The sequence below is a fragment of the Pristiophorus japonicus genome, chromosome 15, assembly GCF_044704955.1.
Source record: "Pristiophorus japonicus isolate sPriJap1 chromosome 15, sPriJap1.hap1, whole genome shotgun sequence".
Taxonomy (NCBI): domain Eukaryota; kingdom Metazoa; phylum Chordata; class Chondrichthyes; family Pristiophoridae; genus Pristiophorus; species Pristiophorus japonicus.
In genome coordinates this window covers 25,009,385-25,024,132 of record NC_091991.1, presented here as the reverse complement: position 1 = coordinate 25,024,132, position 14,748 = coordinate 25,009,385, and the positions used below count along the sequence as shown (strand labels likewise).

The 14,748-nt window shown below is 40.0% G+C and overlaps 1 protein-coding gene across 1 annotated transcript in view; it reads left to right on the top strand.

Annotated features, from left to right (window-relative positions):
• Window positions 1–11,856, top strand: part of LOC139281525 (sodium-coupled neutral amino acid symporter 1-like) — a 63,399-nt gene extending 51,543 nt beyond the window's left edge. Inside the window, 8 exon segments of the mRNA XM_070901694.1 lie at window positions 1,225–1,283; window positions 1,505–1,612; window positions 5,983–6,062; window positions 6,150–6,250; window positions 7,129–7,247; window positions 9,329–9,470; window positions 10,846–10,943; window positions 11,728–11,856. Coding sequence (XP_070757795.1) covers window positions 1,225–1,283; window positions 1,505–1,612; window positions 5,983–6,062; window positions 6,150–6,250; window positions 7,129–7,247; window positions 9,329–9,470; window positions 10,846–10,943; window positions 11,728–11,856 — 836 coding nt within the window.
• The last annotated feature ends 2,892 nt before the right edge of the window (window positions 11,857–14,748 follow it).

The following is a 14,748-nucleotide window of genomic DNA, read 5'->3' as shown; positions in this document are numbered from 1 at the left end:
GATTGAGAAACTACTGTCAGGCCTCCACCGGTGCTTGTTCAAAGCCAATAGGTATTCTGGTAACCACTCTCCTCCTGACATTCCCTTCCTTTGTTATTGCTTGGGCCATCCCTTTTTGGAGGTAATTGGGTTCTCCTCAGCGTCTTCAAATGGTGCTGCTAATACCATTGTTGCTGTGCTGTTCCAGTAATCAGTGGCAAGATATCTATCTGATCCAAGTGTGGAAATCCCCCTCCTCCTTTATGTAAAATTAACTGTCAGCTTAGTGCTTGGTCGTACTTTTGCCTCTGAGTCAGAAGATTGTGGGTTCAAGTTCCACGCTAGACTTGAGTACCTCATCGGCTGATATTTCTGTGCAATACTGAGACAGTGCTGCATTGTTGGAGGGGCCGCCTTTCAGATGAGCTGACAGATCAAGGAAGACGTAGCAGATCACATGGAAATTTTTCAAAGAGGAACGGGGAATTCTCCAGGGATCCTAGTTTATATTCATCCCTTAACCAACACCACCAAAAAGAAATAGTGTAACTCAGTATTCATCTCATTACTATTTTTGGGATCATGTTGTAGGAAAATTGGCTGCTGCATTTGCCTTAAAAACCAATTACTACATGTCAAAAGTTCAGGATGAAGCACTGTGGGATATCCTATGTAAATTAATTCTCCTTGTTCATTGACATGAGCCTTTTGGCTGCCGTTTCAGACCCAAGCCCATTACTTCTACTTCCCTTTTTCTTAATCCTTCCCCCTGCCAGGGCCTTCTCTTCTGTCTCCTATTCCTTTTCCACTTTTGCTGATGGACATTCCTTCATGTGGTCTGGCCAGATCTGCTGATGCATGGCTGAGCCAGTTGTGCACAAGTCTTGATGTCTTGAGAGAGTAAAGATGAGGGCCATACCAGTGGGACTGACATTGATAGGAGAGTAAAAGTTTGGCTGGGGACATGTGCATCAAAGGTGGAGGAGAGGAAGTTGCTGAGCAGATAAACACATCAACATACTGCAAAATCTGGGCATTGTGCTTTGCACAAAGTGTTATCAGATAATTTTATAAACTGCTTGATATCTCTTAGTAAGGTTTACAATGCCTTTGAAAGCCTACAGTTATTCTGTTTCTAAAAAAGTACATTGAGATGTGAAGGCCAAAGATGAAACATCCTGCTTTATACCACTGTTGTAGATTACATCAATATCCAAGGTAACAGTTTCCTCTCCTGTTTCACAGGGTACCTTGGATACACCAGTGGATTTTCACTTGCCTGTATGATCTTCTTTCTAATTGTAGTAAGTAATAATAGTGTGTTTTTCAGCCAAACCAAGTACATTTTTATAAAGCTATGCCTCAGCAATATACATTAGTGGAAATGTTGGAGAATGTTTGTTGGAATTCATATATTAGGTATGTGGATTCATACCACGTGTTGTTAAATATATTTAAGCAACGATGTTTATAAATGATCGGGGAGGGAAACATAAGTAGCTGTGATTGTTTGCTTTGATTTCAGGTTATCTATAAAAAGACACAGCTTCCTTGTCCTTTTGTATCAAAAAATTATTCAAACCTTTCTTGTACAACCATGTGCACACCAAAGTATTTTGCCTGGAATAATAAGGTACCACAATTTTTGTTTCATTATTAGTGTTCAAATATGAATTTTTGCCGACCGTTTTTATTGAAGTACTAATGCATTCCATTAGGCAGTCCCAAAACTAAGTTTACATCTTTCTGTTGTAATAATTTATGTCAGAAGATCTTGATTTAATTAATGCGATTGTAAAAGTTAACTCCTACATATGTAGTCGAAGGGAGACAGGGCAAAATGAGTGGATAGCTAACCCATGAGGTTCCTTTACACCCTGCAGCCATCAACAAAAAATTGTATTTATATAGCACCTTTAACATAGTGAAACATCCCAAGGCACGTCATAGGAGTATTATGAGATTAAAATTTAACACCGAGCCGCATAAGTAGGAGAGGTATGTTTTAAGGAGCGTCTTGAAGGAGGAAAGAGAGGCGGAGAGGTTTAGGCAGAGTTTTCCAGTGCTTGAGGCCTAGGCAACAGAAGGCATGGCCACCAATGGTTATAATCAGGGATGCTCAAGAGGGCAGAATTCGAGGAGCGCAGACATCTTTGGGGGGGGGGGGGAGTGGGTGTGGGGCTGAAGGAGATTACAGAGATAGGGAGGGGCGAGGCCATGGAGAGATTTGAAAATAAGGATGAGAATTTTGAAATCGAGGTGTTGCCTAACCGGAAGCCAATGTAGGTCAGCGAGCACAAGGGTGATGGGTGAGCGAGACTTAGTGCGAGTTAGGACACAGGTAGCCGAGTTTTGGATCACCTCTAGTTTACATAGGGTAGAATGTGGGAGGCCAGGCCAGGAGTGCTTTGGAATAATCAAGTCTAGAGGTAACAAAGGCATGGATCAGGCCTTCAGCAGCGGTTGAGCTGAAGCAAGAAAACAGGCGATGTTACGGAGGTGGAAATAGGCGGTCTTAGTTATGCTGCGGATATGTGGTCGAAAGCTCCTTTCAGGGTCAAATATGACACTAAGGTTGCTCAAGAATGATGCTGGAAAAGGCATGGGAGCAAGAGTAATATGTGGCAGAAGGAACTTCTGAAGGGGAATGTAGTTTTAGAAAAGGGGACAAATATAATGGCCCAGAAATCCTTGTTTGTTCTTCCCGCGGGCGTCTGAGTAAAAATAAGAGAAAAGATGCGCACTTAACTTTTGGCCAGAGATCCCGGACTCGAGGTCTCCTCTTCTTGCGCAATGGAGCGCATTCACGTTGGGACATCCGCAACGTGGGCCTGGACACCCAATCACGGTAAAGTATTTTCTCATTCATAGTAATAGGAGTTTCGTTATTACTATGAATGAGAAATACCCCCAAACATTACATAAAACATTTAAAAAACACCTCACATAAATATTTAATTTTTATTTTAATTTAATTATATTTTTGTGTGTTTTAAATAAACACATATTTTTAAAAACCCTGCCCACCACGTTACATTTATTTTTAATCACAATTAAAACTATTTTTTTAAATCGGCAATTTTTTTTCTTTTAAAAAACATTTCTATCAACTTTAATTTCTATAATGTATTTGTGAGGTGTTTTTTGTGTGTTTTTAAACTCTTATGCCAGTATTTTTTTTTTAATCAGGCGGAAGAGTTTTGAGGACAATTGCTGAGCAATATATACGTAAATCCAGCAATCTTGCCCTGGCAAATTTCCTCGCTCCCGAGATATGGAGGATCTGTCAAGCCAGAAACTTGACAGTTCGGAAAAGCCGGCTTTCAGCATTGCGCACTGAAAATCAGCTTTTCCGATGCCTCCCCGGGTCCGTAGAAACTTCGTACGGACATGGGAGGGCCGCGATTTCTGGGCCAATATAACAAAGCCCTTTGTGTTAAAAAGTTTCTCCTGCTCTCCTAAATCTCTTGGGTTTAATTGTATATCTGTGTCCCCTCATCCTAGATCCTTCAACCATTGGAAACCTACCCTGTCCCATTCCTTCAATCATTATAACCTCTAGCAAATTACTCCATAATCTCCTTTGCTATAAAGAAAACAGCCCCAGTTTTTCAAGTCTTTTTGTTGTACTTGTATTCCTTAATAGAAGGCAGCATCTTAGTGAATCTCTCTGTGCTCAACATCAATGCTTTGTGAAACTGAACCACCAAATCCCTCGGCCCGTCAACATCACCTAGTCTTCACTCATTCATTTAATCAAAATGTACCACCACACATTCACTGACATTGAATGCAATCTGCAGCCATGCTTTCACTATTCTACTATCTTATCTGTATCCTGTTGAGGCTTCCCTTAGTTTTCAGAATTATTTACTGAACTTCCTAGTTTAGTATTGTCTGCAAATTTGGGCACAACTCTTTCTGCCATGTATCTAGTATATTTCTATAGTATGACAAGCACCCAGTAGACCTGAGCAATGCTGGTACCTGCACTGTGCTCCACAGTTCATTGAATTCTGCTCCGTGGGCAGTTAATTTCTAATGATATGAGAGAGCACAAGACAGCACTCACTTTTTCCCAAAATCAATAAGGCTCCATACTAGATTTAGAACGTTCCCAAAGGCACAATCAGGGCACATTTCAAATACGGCTTTGGACCAAGCTGGAGATTATACTGTGCCAGTTGCAAAGGCCAAGTGCATTCCTGAGATCTTGCTAGTCATTTTTAGATCTCTTAACCGCAGTACAGCGGGACCTGAGGAGTCCTTGTGCATGAAACACAAAAGGATAGTATGCAGGTACAGCAAGTGATCAGGAAGGACAATGGTATCTTAGCCTTTATTGCAAAGAGGATGGAGTATAAAAGCAGGGAAGTCTTGCTACAGCTATACAACATATTGGTGAGGCCACACCTGGAATAGAAACATAGAAAATAGGTGCAGGAGTAGGCCATTCGGCCCTTCTAGCCTGCACTGCCATTCAATGAGTTCATGGCTGAACATGCAACTTCAGTACCCCATTCCTGCTTTCTCGCCATACCTCTTGATCCCCCTAGTAGTAAGGACTTCATCTAACTCCTTTTTGAATATATTTAGTGAATTGGCCTCAACAATTTTCTGTGGTAGAGAATTCCACAGGTTCACCACTCTCTGGATGAAGAAGTTTCTTCTCATCTCGGTCCTAAATGGCTTACCCCTTATCCTTAGACTGTGACCCCTGGTTCTGGACTTCCCCAACATTGGGAACATTCTTCCTGCATCTACCATGTCTAAACCCATCAGAATTTTAAACGTTTCTATGAGGTCCCCTCTCATTCTTCTGAACTCCAGTGAATACAAGCCCAGTTGATCCAGTCTTTCTTGATAGGTCAGTCCCGCCATCCCGGGAATCAGTCTGGTGAACCTTCGCTGCACTCCCTCAATAGCAAGAATGTCCTTCCTCAGGTTAGGAGACCAAAACTGTATGCAATACTCCATTTGTGGCCTCACCAAGGCCCTGTACAACTGTAGCAACACCTCCCTGCCCCTGTACTCAAATCCCCTCGCTATGAAAGCCAACATGCCATTTGCTTTCTTAACCGCCTGCTGTACCTGTGTGCCAACCTTCAATGACTGATGTACCATGACACCCAGGTCTCGTTGCACCTCCCCTTTTCCTAATCTAATACTGTGTGCAGTTTTGGTTTCCATATTTAAGAAAGGATATAGTTGCTTTGGAGGCAGTTCAGAGAAGGTTCACTAGGTTGATTCCGGGGATGAGGGGGTTGACTTATGAGGAAAGGTTGAGTAGGTTAGGCCTGTACTCATTGGAATTCAGAAGAATGAGAGGTGATCTTATTGAAACGTATAAGATTATGAGGGGGCTTGACAAGATGGATGCAGAGAGGATGTTTCCGCTGATGGGGGAGACTAGAACTAGAGGGCATGATCTTAGAATAAGGGGCTGCCCATTTAAAACAGAGATGAGGAGAAATTTATTCTCTCAGAGGGTTGTAAATCTGTGGAATTTGCTGCCTCAGAGAGCTGTGGAAGCTGGGACATAAATTTAAGACAGAAATAGACAGTTGCTTAAACGATAAGGGGTTATGGGGACCGGGCAGGGAAGTGGAGCTGAGTCCATAATCAGATCAGCCATGATCTTATTGACTGGCAGAGCAGGCTCGAGGGGCCGTATGGCCTACTCCTGCTCCTATTTCTTATGTTCTTAAAAATGACTTCTTTGGGCGCCCACTGAGAAACCCAGCAGCCACTTTCCCCACCTGTTCTTCTTTCCCCCTTGGAAATGCTACAGCATTCACCTGGCATCCCTGCTGAGAGTAGCTCCGAATGGAATGTGAGAATTGAAACTTGTATCCTCCCACTCTGTACTCCTGTACATTACTCCCCAAATACATATGTTAGTACTGTTGTATATTTGTATGTGGTGCGTGTAACCTTAAAACTTATTTTGCTATTGGTTTTGGTATAAGGTCATGCTTTAATTTGAACTGTTTTATTTTACAGACAGTCTATGCTCTGCCTACTGTAGCCTTTGCTTTTGTGTGTCATCCATCAGTACTGCCCATCTACAGTGAACTTAAAAAGTAAGTGTACGCATTAAAAACTATATTTTATATATATTTGCAACTCTAGTGAGCTTGAGCACAAATAGAATAATCTTTGTTTTTCAGTCACACGTGCAGAAAAATGCAGTTTGTTTCAGCTATTTCCTTCGTCTCAATGTTTATCATGTACCTGTTGACAGCACTCTTTGGGTATCTGACTTTCTATGGTAAGTACGAAGAATATTTAATCATTTCGCGCCCAGGTTCAAAGCCTTGCTTTTAAATTAGTTTGTTGTTGAGATATTACAGCTTGTTGGTGTCCTCTCATGGGATTTAGAAAGTAGTAAAATGTTTGCCTGCACTACCGTTGCATCCCATTGTTGCTGAAAGTCAAAGCAGGATTGGCCAAATTGATGGTAGTGCTGACATTTAGCTTCTGGAGGGAAATTGGAATGACATCGGCAATAACCAGTTAGCAAGCACTAGTCTGACTCATTTCGAGCTCCTGCTGTATTTTTTTCAATTATTTTGTCGAGTGATTGAATTTTCCAAGTGATAAATTCCTCAGGTTTTAACTAAATGCACATATTATATATATATTATATATTATATATGACTTTTTCAGAAACTGAACAGCACAAAGGAAACCTAGATGTGCTTTCAGAGTTCAGATGCAATTGTTTTTATTTTCTTGGGGGTGGTGAAAGGAAGTGAAGAAATACTGTTGTATAGGGGACTATCTAATACGTGAGTTTATCGCAGGCCAGTACTTTAAATGTAAAATGTTGTTCTGATGAAACCTATTAGAAAACGTAAATTTATCTTCCAACACCTGAGAGCAAATAGTTTGAAGAGATTTCACTCTCCCCATTGACTCCTTTAGAAGCCGACTCTGTTATTTAACCCAAACAATTTTTTTCAGTTCTTTAGTAATATATGTTGGACATTTAATTGAACCTGGGAGCTGAGTAATCAGTAATTAAGTTAGATAACAGTAGTAACTAGAATTAAGCTCAAGAATTTTCTGTTTATTTGTAAACTGGAAAATGAACTAATGAAAGCAAAAGTAAATAAAACTCTGGTTCCTTTTTCTTTCTTCATACAGGCAGCGTTAAAGAAGAGCTGCTTTCCTCTTACCCTAATGGTACTGACAAAGTCATTTTGCTAGTTCGCATGGCTGTAATTATAGCAGTAATACTGACTGTACCTGTCCTTCTGTTCACCGTGAGTATTAACTGGTTAGTTTTGGGTCAGTTGATCAATTTTGTTTTGCTGATTTGTTTCAAAATCAATAGAATACACACCAACGAACGGTCCTCTGATACCAATTGATTTCCCCTTGCATTCTAACAGAGAACCGCTGTTCTGTAGGATGAGTTTAGACCGAGCTGCTTCAGCAATGAAGCTCATTAAATGAAACTAGTGTGAGTAACCTGCCACCAATTCATGGCTAGAATTGCACTATCAGCAAATTCACAGCCTCAATTGAGCAGCAGAGTAGACCTGTAGTAAGGATACCCTCTTGGAAGAGAGGCCAGTTGAAGGGAAAATCAGGCCAGGCCACTCTTGTACCTCTGAGCAGTCAGGAATGTCCTTCAGGAAGTAACAAAAGGCACACTAGATTTTCTGCTGTACGGATATAGTTACCACTATTTATCTGGTTCATTACATTTTGTGTAATCGTCTATTATTGCCATGCACAAGACAATCCTAAGGGATGTAATAGAGCAGTATTCATATACTTTTAATGTTGTTTGTTTTAACGTAATAATGGGATAAAGGGAACTTCCCCTCCCAATTAATAGTCAACCTCTATGTTCTAAATAGATTTTCAAGCTTATGCATTTGCTCTAGTACTACTGTTTGATAATGCTGTGAATTAAAGCATATTTCTAATCCAGTATATAGCTTGGTGGAGGGAGTTGACTCCAGAGTATGGTTAACAAGTTCTGTGTGTCACTTGTTCGTGCCTCTCAGTTAGGTATCTCAGTGCCCTTTTACATATTAGGCAGGAGCATATGTAGTTCTTGAGAGTGTATGTTCAGTAAGTCATTGTGCGAGTATAATATGTTACTGCTTTTTCTTTATATGTGCAGCTTGTGAATTAATCTTATTTATATTGTTGGCTAAGTTATACGGATTATCTCATTAAATTGAAAAGTTTCCATACTGTAAGATGCAGAGTTCAGTGAGTGGCTGTCCCTGCTTGCATTGCAACTCCTGTGAGTTGATTCCAAAAGTGATGTTAATGATTATTAGGGAGCAGCTAACAAGCCCAGACCATCTCAGCACTTTGGCTAGAGAAAGATTTATGGGTGTCATTGTGCATGAAACACAAAAAGTTAATATGCAGGTACAGCAAGTAATCAGGAAGGCAAATGGAATGTTGGCCTTTATTGCAAGGGGGATAGAGTATACAAGCAGAGAAGTCCTGCTACAACTGTACAGGGTATTGGTAAGGCCACACCTTGAGTACTGCGTACAGTTTTGGTCTCCGTATTAAAGGAAGGATATACTTGCATTGGAGGCTGATCAGAGAAGGTTCACTAGGTTGATTCCGGAGATAGGTTGAGGAGGTTTGACCTATACACATTGGAGTTCAGAAGAATGAGAGGTGATCTTATTGAAATATATAAGACAATGAGGGGGCTCGACAAGGTGGCTTCAGAGGAGATATTTCCAATCATAGGGGAAACTAAAATGAGGGGACATAGTCTCAGAATAAGAGGCCGCCTATTTAAAACTGAGATGAGGAGGAATTTCTTCTCTCAGAGGGTTGTAAATTTATGGAATTCTCTGTCCCAGAGAGCTGTGGAGGCTGGTCATTGAATATATTTAAGGCAGAAATAGACAGATTTTTGAGCGATAAGGGAGTAAAGGGTTATGGGGAGCGGGCAGGGAAGTGGAGCTGAGTCCATGATCAGATCAGCCACGATCTTATTGAATGGCGGAGTAGGCTCGAGGGGCCAAATGGCCTACTCCTGCTCTTATTTCTTATGTGCAACCTTTTATTAGGATAAGTTTACTGATTGCATGCTTCTGAAGAAGCCCTTTAGATATTTGGCATGGGGCATATGTAGTTCTTGAGAGCTTCTCTTTAGTGAATCTTTACATTGGTGTATCACCCTTCTGATTTTCCATAGGTGTGTATTTGTGAATTTATCATATTTATATAATTGGCTAAACTATTCACATTGAAAATTATAGAGAAATCTGCAACTTGAGGGAAGATAATTAGTTGTGATAGTGATTAACAGCTGCAGGATCTGCTAAATTCAAATGTTTTATCACTTTTATTTGCACAGGTCCGCTCTTCAATTGTCTTGTTGTTGTTTGAGGGAAAGTTCAGCTGGACCAGCCACATTATAATTACATGCAGCCTTCTTTTTGTCAGTAACGTTTTGGTACTATTAATTCCATCGATAAAGGATGTATTTGCTGTCATTGGTAGGTTCCGATATCGGAGTTATAATTTTGTTTTTATCGGATTTAATTTTGTCGGATTCAGGTGAATTTATAATGGAGAACAAAGAAATGGCAGACCAATTAGAGTGGACAAGGGAGAACCAGTGGATGTGTATTTGGACTTTCAAAAGGCTTTTGACAAGGTCCCACACAAGAGATTGGTGTGCAAAATCAAAGCACATGGTATTGGGGGAAATATACTGACGTGGATAGAGAACTGGTTAGCAGACAGGAAGCAGAGAGTCGGGATAAACGGGTCCTTTTCAGAATGGCAGGCAGTGACTAGTGGAGTGCCGCAGGGCTCAGTGCTGGGACCCCAGCTCTTTACAATATACATCAATGATTTGAATGAAGGAATTGAGTGTAATATCTCTAAGTTTGCAGACGACACTAAACTGGGTGGCGGTGTGAGCTGTGAGGAGGACACTAAAAGGCTGCAGGGTGACTTAGATAGGTTAAGTGAGTGGGCAAATGCATGGCAGATGCAGTATAATGTGGATAAATGTGAGGTTATCCACTTTGGGGGCAAAAACACAAAGAAATCTGAATGGTGGAAGATTAGGAAAAGGGGAGGTATCATGGTTCACCAGTCATTGAAAGTTGGCATACAGGTGCAGCAGGCGGTAAAGAAGGCAAATGATATGTTGGCCTTCATAGCTAGGGGATTTGAGTATAGGAGCAGGGAGGTCTTACTGCAGTTGAACAGGGCCTTGGTGAGGCCTCACCTGGAATATTGTGTTCAATTTTGGTCTCCTAATCTGAGGAAGAATGTTCTTGCTATTGAGGGAGTGCAGCGAAGATTCAGCAGACTGATTCCCGGGATGGCCGGACTGATATGAGGACAGATTGGATCAACTGGGCCTTTATACATTGGAGTTTAGAAGGATGGGAGGGGATCTCATAGAAACATACAAGATTCTGACGGGACGGGACAGGTTAGATACGGGTAGATTGTTCGCGATGTTGGGGAAGTCCAGAACCAGGGGACACAGTCATAGGATAAGGGGTAGGCCATTTAGGACTGAGATGAGGAGAAACTTCTTCACTCAGAGAGTTGTTAACCTGTGGAATTCCCTACTGCAGAGAGTTGTTGATGCCAGTTCATTGGATATATTCAACAGGGAGTTAGATATGGCCCTTACGGCTAAAGGGATCAAGGGCTATGGAGAGAAAGCAGGAAACGGGTACTGAGGGAATGATCAGCCATGATCTTATCGAATGGTGGTGCAGGCTCGAAGGGCCGAATGGCCTACTCCTGCACCTATTTTCAGTGTTTCTATGTTTTCAATAACTTCATTTAATTTTCATTGTGCTGTGATTGATATCAGTTTCAAACATATATGTTTCTATGTTACAGGCTCCAGTTCTGCTAATATGCTGATCTTCATTCTTCCTGCTTCATTATACTTAAAGCTTGGAAATAATGAGTCTAAAAGTAGCTGGCAAAAAATAGGGGTATGTATGTTTGATGTTACATTTCATCAATTTTATGAATTCTGAATATGAACATTAAAATCTATATTTGTTTTGAATGATAGCACATTTTTTTTTATTGCTTCTCCTTGCACTTTTTTACTTATGAGAGCCTCTCTTCCCTGTGCAATCATCTTATTCTGATGGAGAGATAAGCAGGGCTGCAGACCTGTACCGCGCAGGGAATGGAGAAGGCAAGTGAACTAGATCTAGCTAGAACTGCAGGAGTACGTATACAAACTGTATATAGCTCGCAATAGATGGTCCAGTCCAACTTACAGTATTGGATCAATTCTTGAGCTTTCAACTTGGTTCAGTCTTTGGAGAGAGGAATTATCAATTGTTGCACCTATTATATATATCGCTACGGTTAGCATAACGAATACTGTAGTTTAATTGTTTAGAATTCATCTTACCTTTTTCACATGCTCCCAGCAGTCAGGTAGCCACTGTTGTTTAGGTATGTGGTTACATAGGATATACAGCAAAGAAACAGGTCATTCAGCCCAACCAGTCCATGCCGGCTCCACTCGAGCCAGTTTGTGACAATCCCATTTTTAGCATTTTAAAACAACTAAGTGTTATATCATTGATGATGGCAATTGTTGTTCCCAATACTCACTTTCCTAAAATGTATGTCAAATCCTATTAGAGTGAACTCTGCCACATTTCACAGATATGCAAACCACTGGTGATTTAAAGCTGACTTTCACTTATTTTATTGACAGAAAAGTAACTTGCCTTTTGTCTTTTTTACTTTTTCTAGGCTGCGGCTTTTCTTGCTGTTGGGATAATGGCTATGCTCATTACTGTACCATTGATCTTTGTTGAATGGCAACAAAGAAGTGACAACAACACCATCACCATCACGGACAGCTGCTCTTAGGAACATTGATATCAGTAACTGAATGAAGAACATGGCAAGATTTCTCAGCAACACGGGAGCCTTTACAGATGTTTTGTGAGACATTTTGTCTGGTTAACCAGAAATTGCTGCACTTCATGGCTTTTTAAAATAATTGTTATTGCAGGAAAAATGCATCCCTGCTACAATTTTTATGATAATGTGAACAGACATTCTTGGCCCATTTTGAAGCTGCAATCTTCACAGATAGGCAATTCTAAGTGGATTTTACTTTTGAAATGGTCTCAAAATTTCATTGCTGCAAAACAAAAATTGCAATGCACTTACCCCACTGCCATGTTTTGATTTGCTATGGGGTATGTAAGTACCTAACTGATAAACGAAAATTCCTGGCAATATTCCGGTCTAGAAATTCTAAATTTTAAATCACCTAATGAATATATTTTTCATCCATCTTGCAGAATTTCATTTTAATCAGGCTTTTTAAAGAGGATTTATTTTCTGTGAACCATTCCATACCCGGTCTTCTCTGAGACTTATTTTAATGTGGCACATTGTTGTGCATTGGGGAAATTAGTACTATCTCAGTTATAAAAGGTCCCAATTGGAAAATTTGATTCAAACAGTGCTTTGAAATTACGTCATAAGAAACAAGCAGATGAGCACTTCATACATTCCTCTTAAATTTCTCTCTTTGTAATTTTTGTGGCGACAAGTGAAACAGTAATATTTTAGTTGGAGAGATGCATGATCTAGATAAAAGTGCTTATCAAAATGATGCATTTTCTAGATTATTATCTGACTGAAACTGAATTACCCCAGTGTTCTGAGAAACACCACCTCATTTGATCAAATATAATGCTGCAGACACATTCACAGACAACAATTTTCCCTTTAAATTCAAGTGGTATTTTAGTGACTTAGTGGTAGTACTTTTGCCTCTGTCTGAGACATGAGCACATAATCTAGGCTGATACTTCAGTGCAGCACTGAAGGAATGCTGCATCCTCAAAGATACTGTCATTCAGATGGGATGTTAAACTAAAGTCCTGTCTGCCAGTCGAGGTGGACGTAAAAGTTCAACGGTCCTATTTGGGGGAAAAAAGCAGGAAGTTCTACTGTTGTAGCGGCCAACATGTGGCCCTGAAATTTCTCAGGAATGTAATTCCAGTAGTTGCGCTTTTTGGGGGGATCTTTGGTCCTCTTCATATAGATAAAGACTTTTTTTAAATCCATACCTTCTTTTCGGAGGTCAAGGCCACCTCTTTAGGCATGCAAACAAGATTTTCTTCTGCACTTCTGGTAGAGTTACAGTGACGGAGCAGTAGCAGATCGAAGGAGTTCCCAAACCATGATTTATGATGCTGCACACTACAGGATAGATTTGATGAATTGATGGTCGCACTACAGGGCTTTGGGCATAAAATTCAGTGGATCCCGTAATAGATGGGTGAGCCCGGTACCCGAATTCCTGCTGTGCAGAGATCTTTGATATCCCCTCAATTGATTTTTCATATAATTTTTTAAATGAAGGACCCACTGGGGTAATTTTGACTTTGTGCAGCAGTGTAAAATGGACGATAGCAAATCAGCTGCCAATCTTGCATCTCTCCCAATTTTTTTTTTTCATTGAAGTCAACAGGAGAGATGTAAAACGAACAGCTGCTTCGCTGTCGGCCGTTTTACACTACTGCGCATTGTCAAAATTACACCCACTGTTTGCTGAAAAAGAATCCATATATCCCAATCTTGGTCTTATCATTGGGTGAGATGCTGAGCCGAAGCTAGTTTCACCATAAGGAAAGATTTTTAAAACTGCAGGCAAGTCACCTCAGGTACAGTAAGTACATACATTCTGGCTTTGGAGATTACACAAGTTCTGCACCACTGATTTAAAGAGATACAGTTTGAATCTCTATTTTCTCAAAGTACATGAATTAATATTCATGTTGGTAGCAATTTTGTACTGAAATCAATACTTTATTCATCTTACACTGTACATAATGTATGTATCTTACATTATAAATCGTAAATCTAGATAAATTTTTTATGATATGATATATATTCATTTCTATGAAATATTGTCATTTATTTTAGCATGAATTACCAGTTAGCAAATAAAACTGAGTGATTTCTGATAATGGATTTGAGATCCTACCAAGTAATTGCATTTTAGAAAATACTGATTTATTTATGGCCAATAATTCTGTGACCAGGAGTCTACACTCATGATAAAGAAGTTTGCTTCTTCCGTTAAAACTGTTGACCTTTTCCATTGTTTGTGGAAAGAAAACTGCAATGCAAATACTGACGTAAATGTAACACAAAAGCTGTGCTTTTATATCTTTGATTTTTTTTTATATATGCACGTCCAATAAAGAAATATGATCATTCTAATTGTATAAATCTCCTTCTCACATTTAAAATGTTTTACCATTTCTGTATTCATGTATTCTTCGGTACGTTTCAACCCTGTTATAGGTTCATTCGACTACCTTTATCTTTGTGTTTTTATTCAAACGACTTACCATATTTATTCTTGTCTCCTTCTTTCAGTCTCTCAGTTTCACACACAAATCCCTAGATGAGTGAGAGGGCAGTCAGACTCTTCTTGGGCAGTCCCCCGGAGTCGAGGATGAACGACCTGTTTTTACATCACTATAAGTAGGAACATTGGAAATTACTGAACTAGAAAAGACTTAAGTTGTCTATCTGGCCAGTTTGAACACAATGAGAAAGAAAGCAGGAACTTGCATTTATATCGTGCTTTTCACAACCCCAGGAGATCCCAAAGTACTTTACAGCCAATTAAATACTTTTGAATTGTAGTCACTGTTGTAATGTAGGAAATGCAGCAGCAAATTTCCACACAGCAAGATTCCTCAAACAGCAATGAGATAATGACCAAATAATATGCTTTCT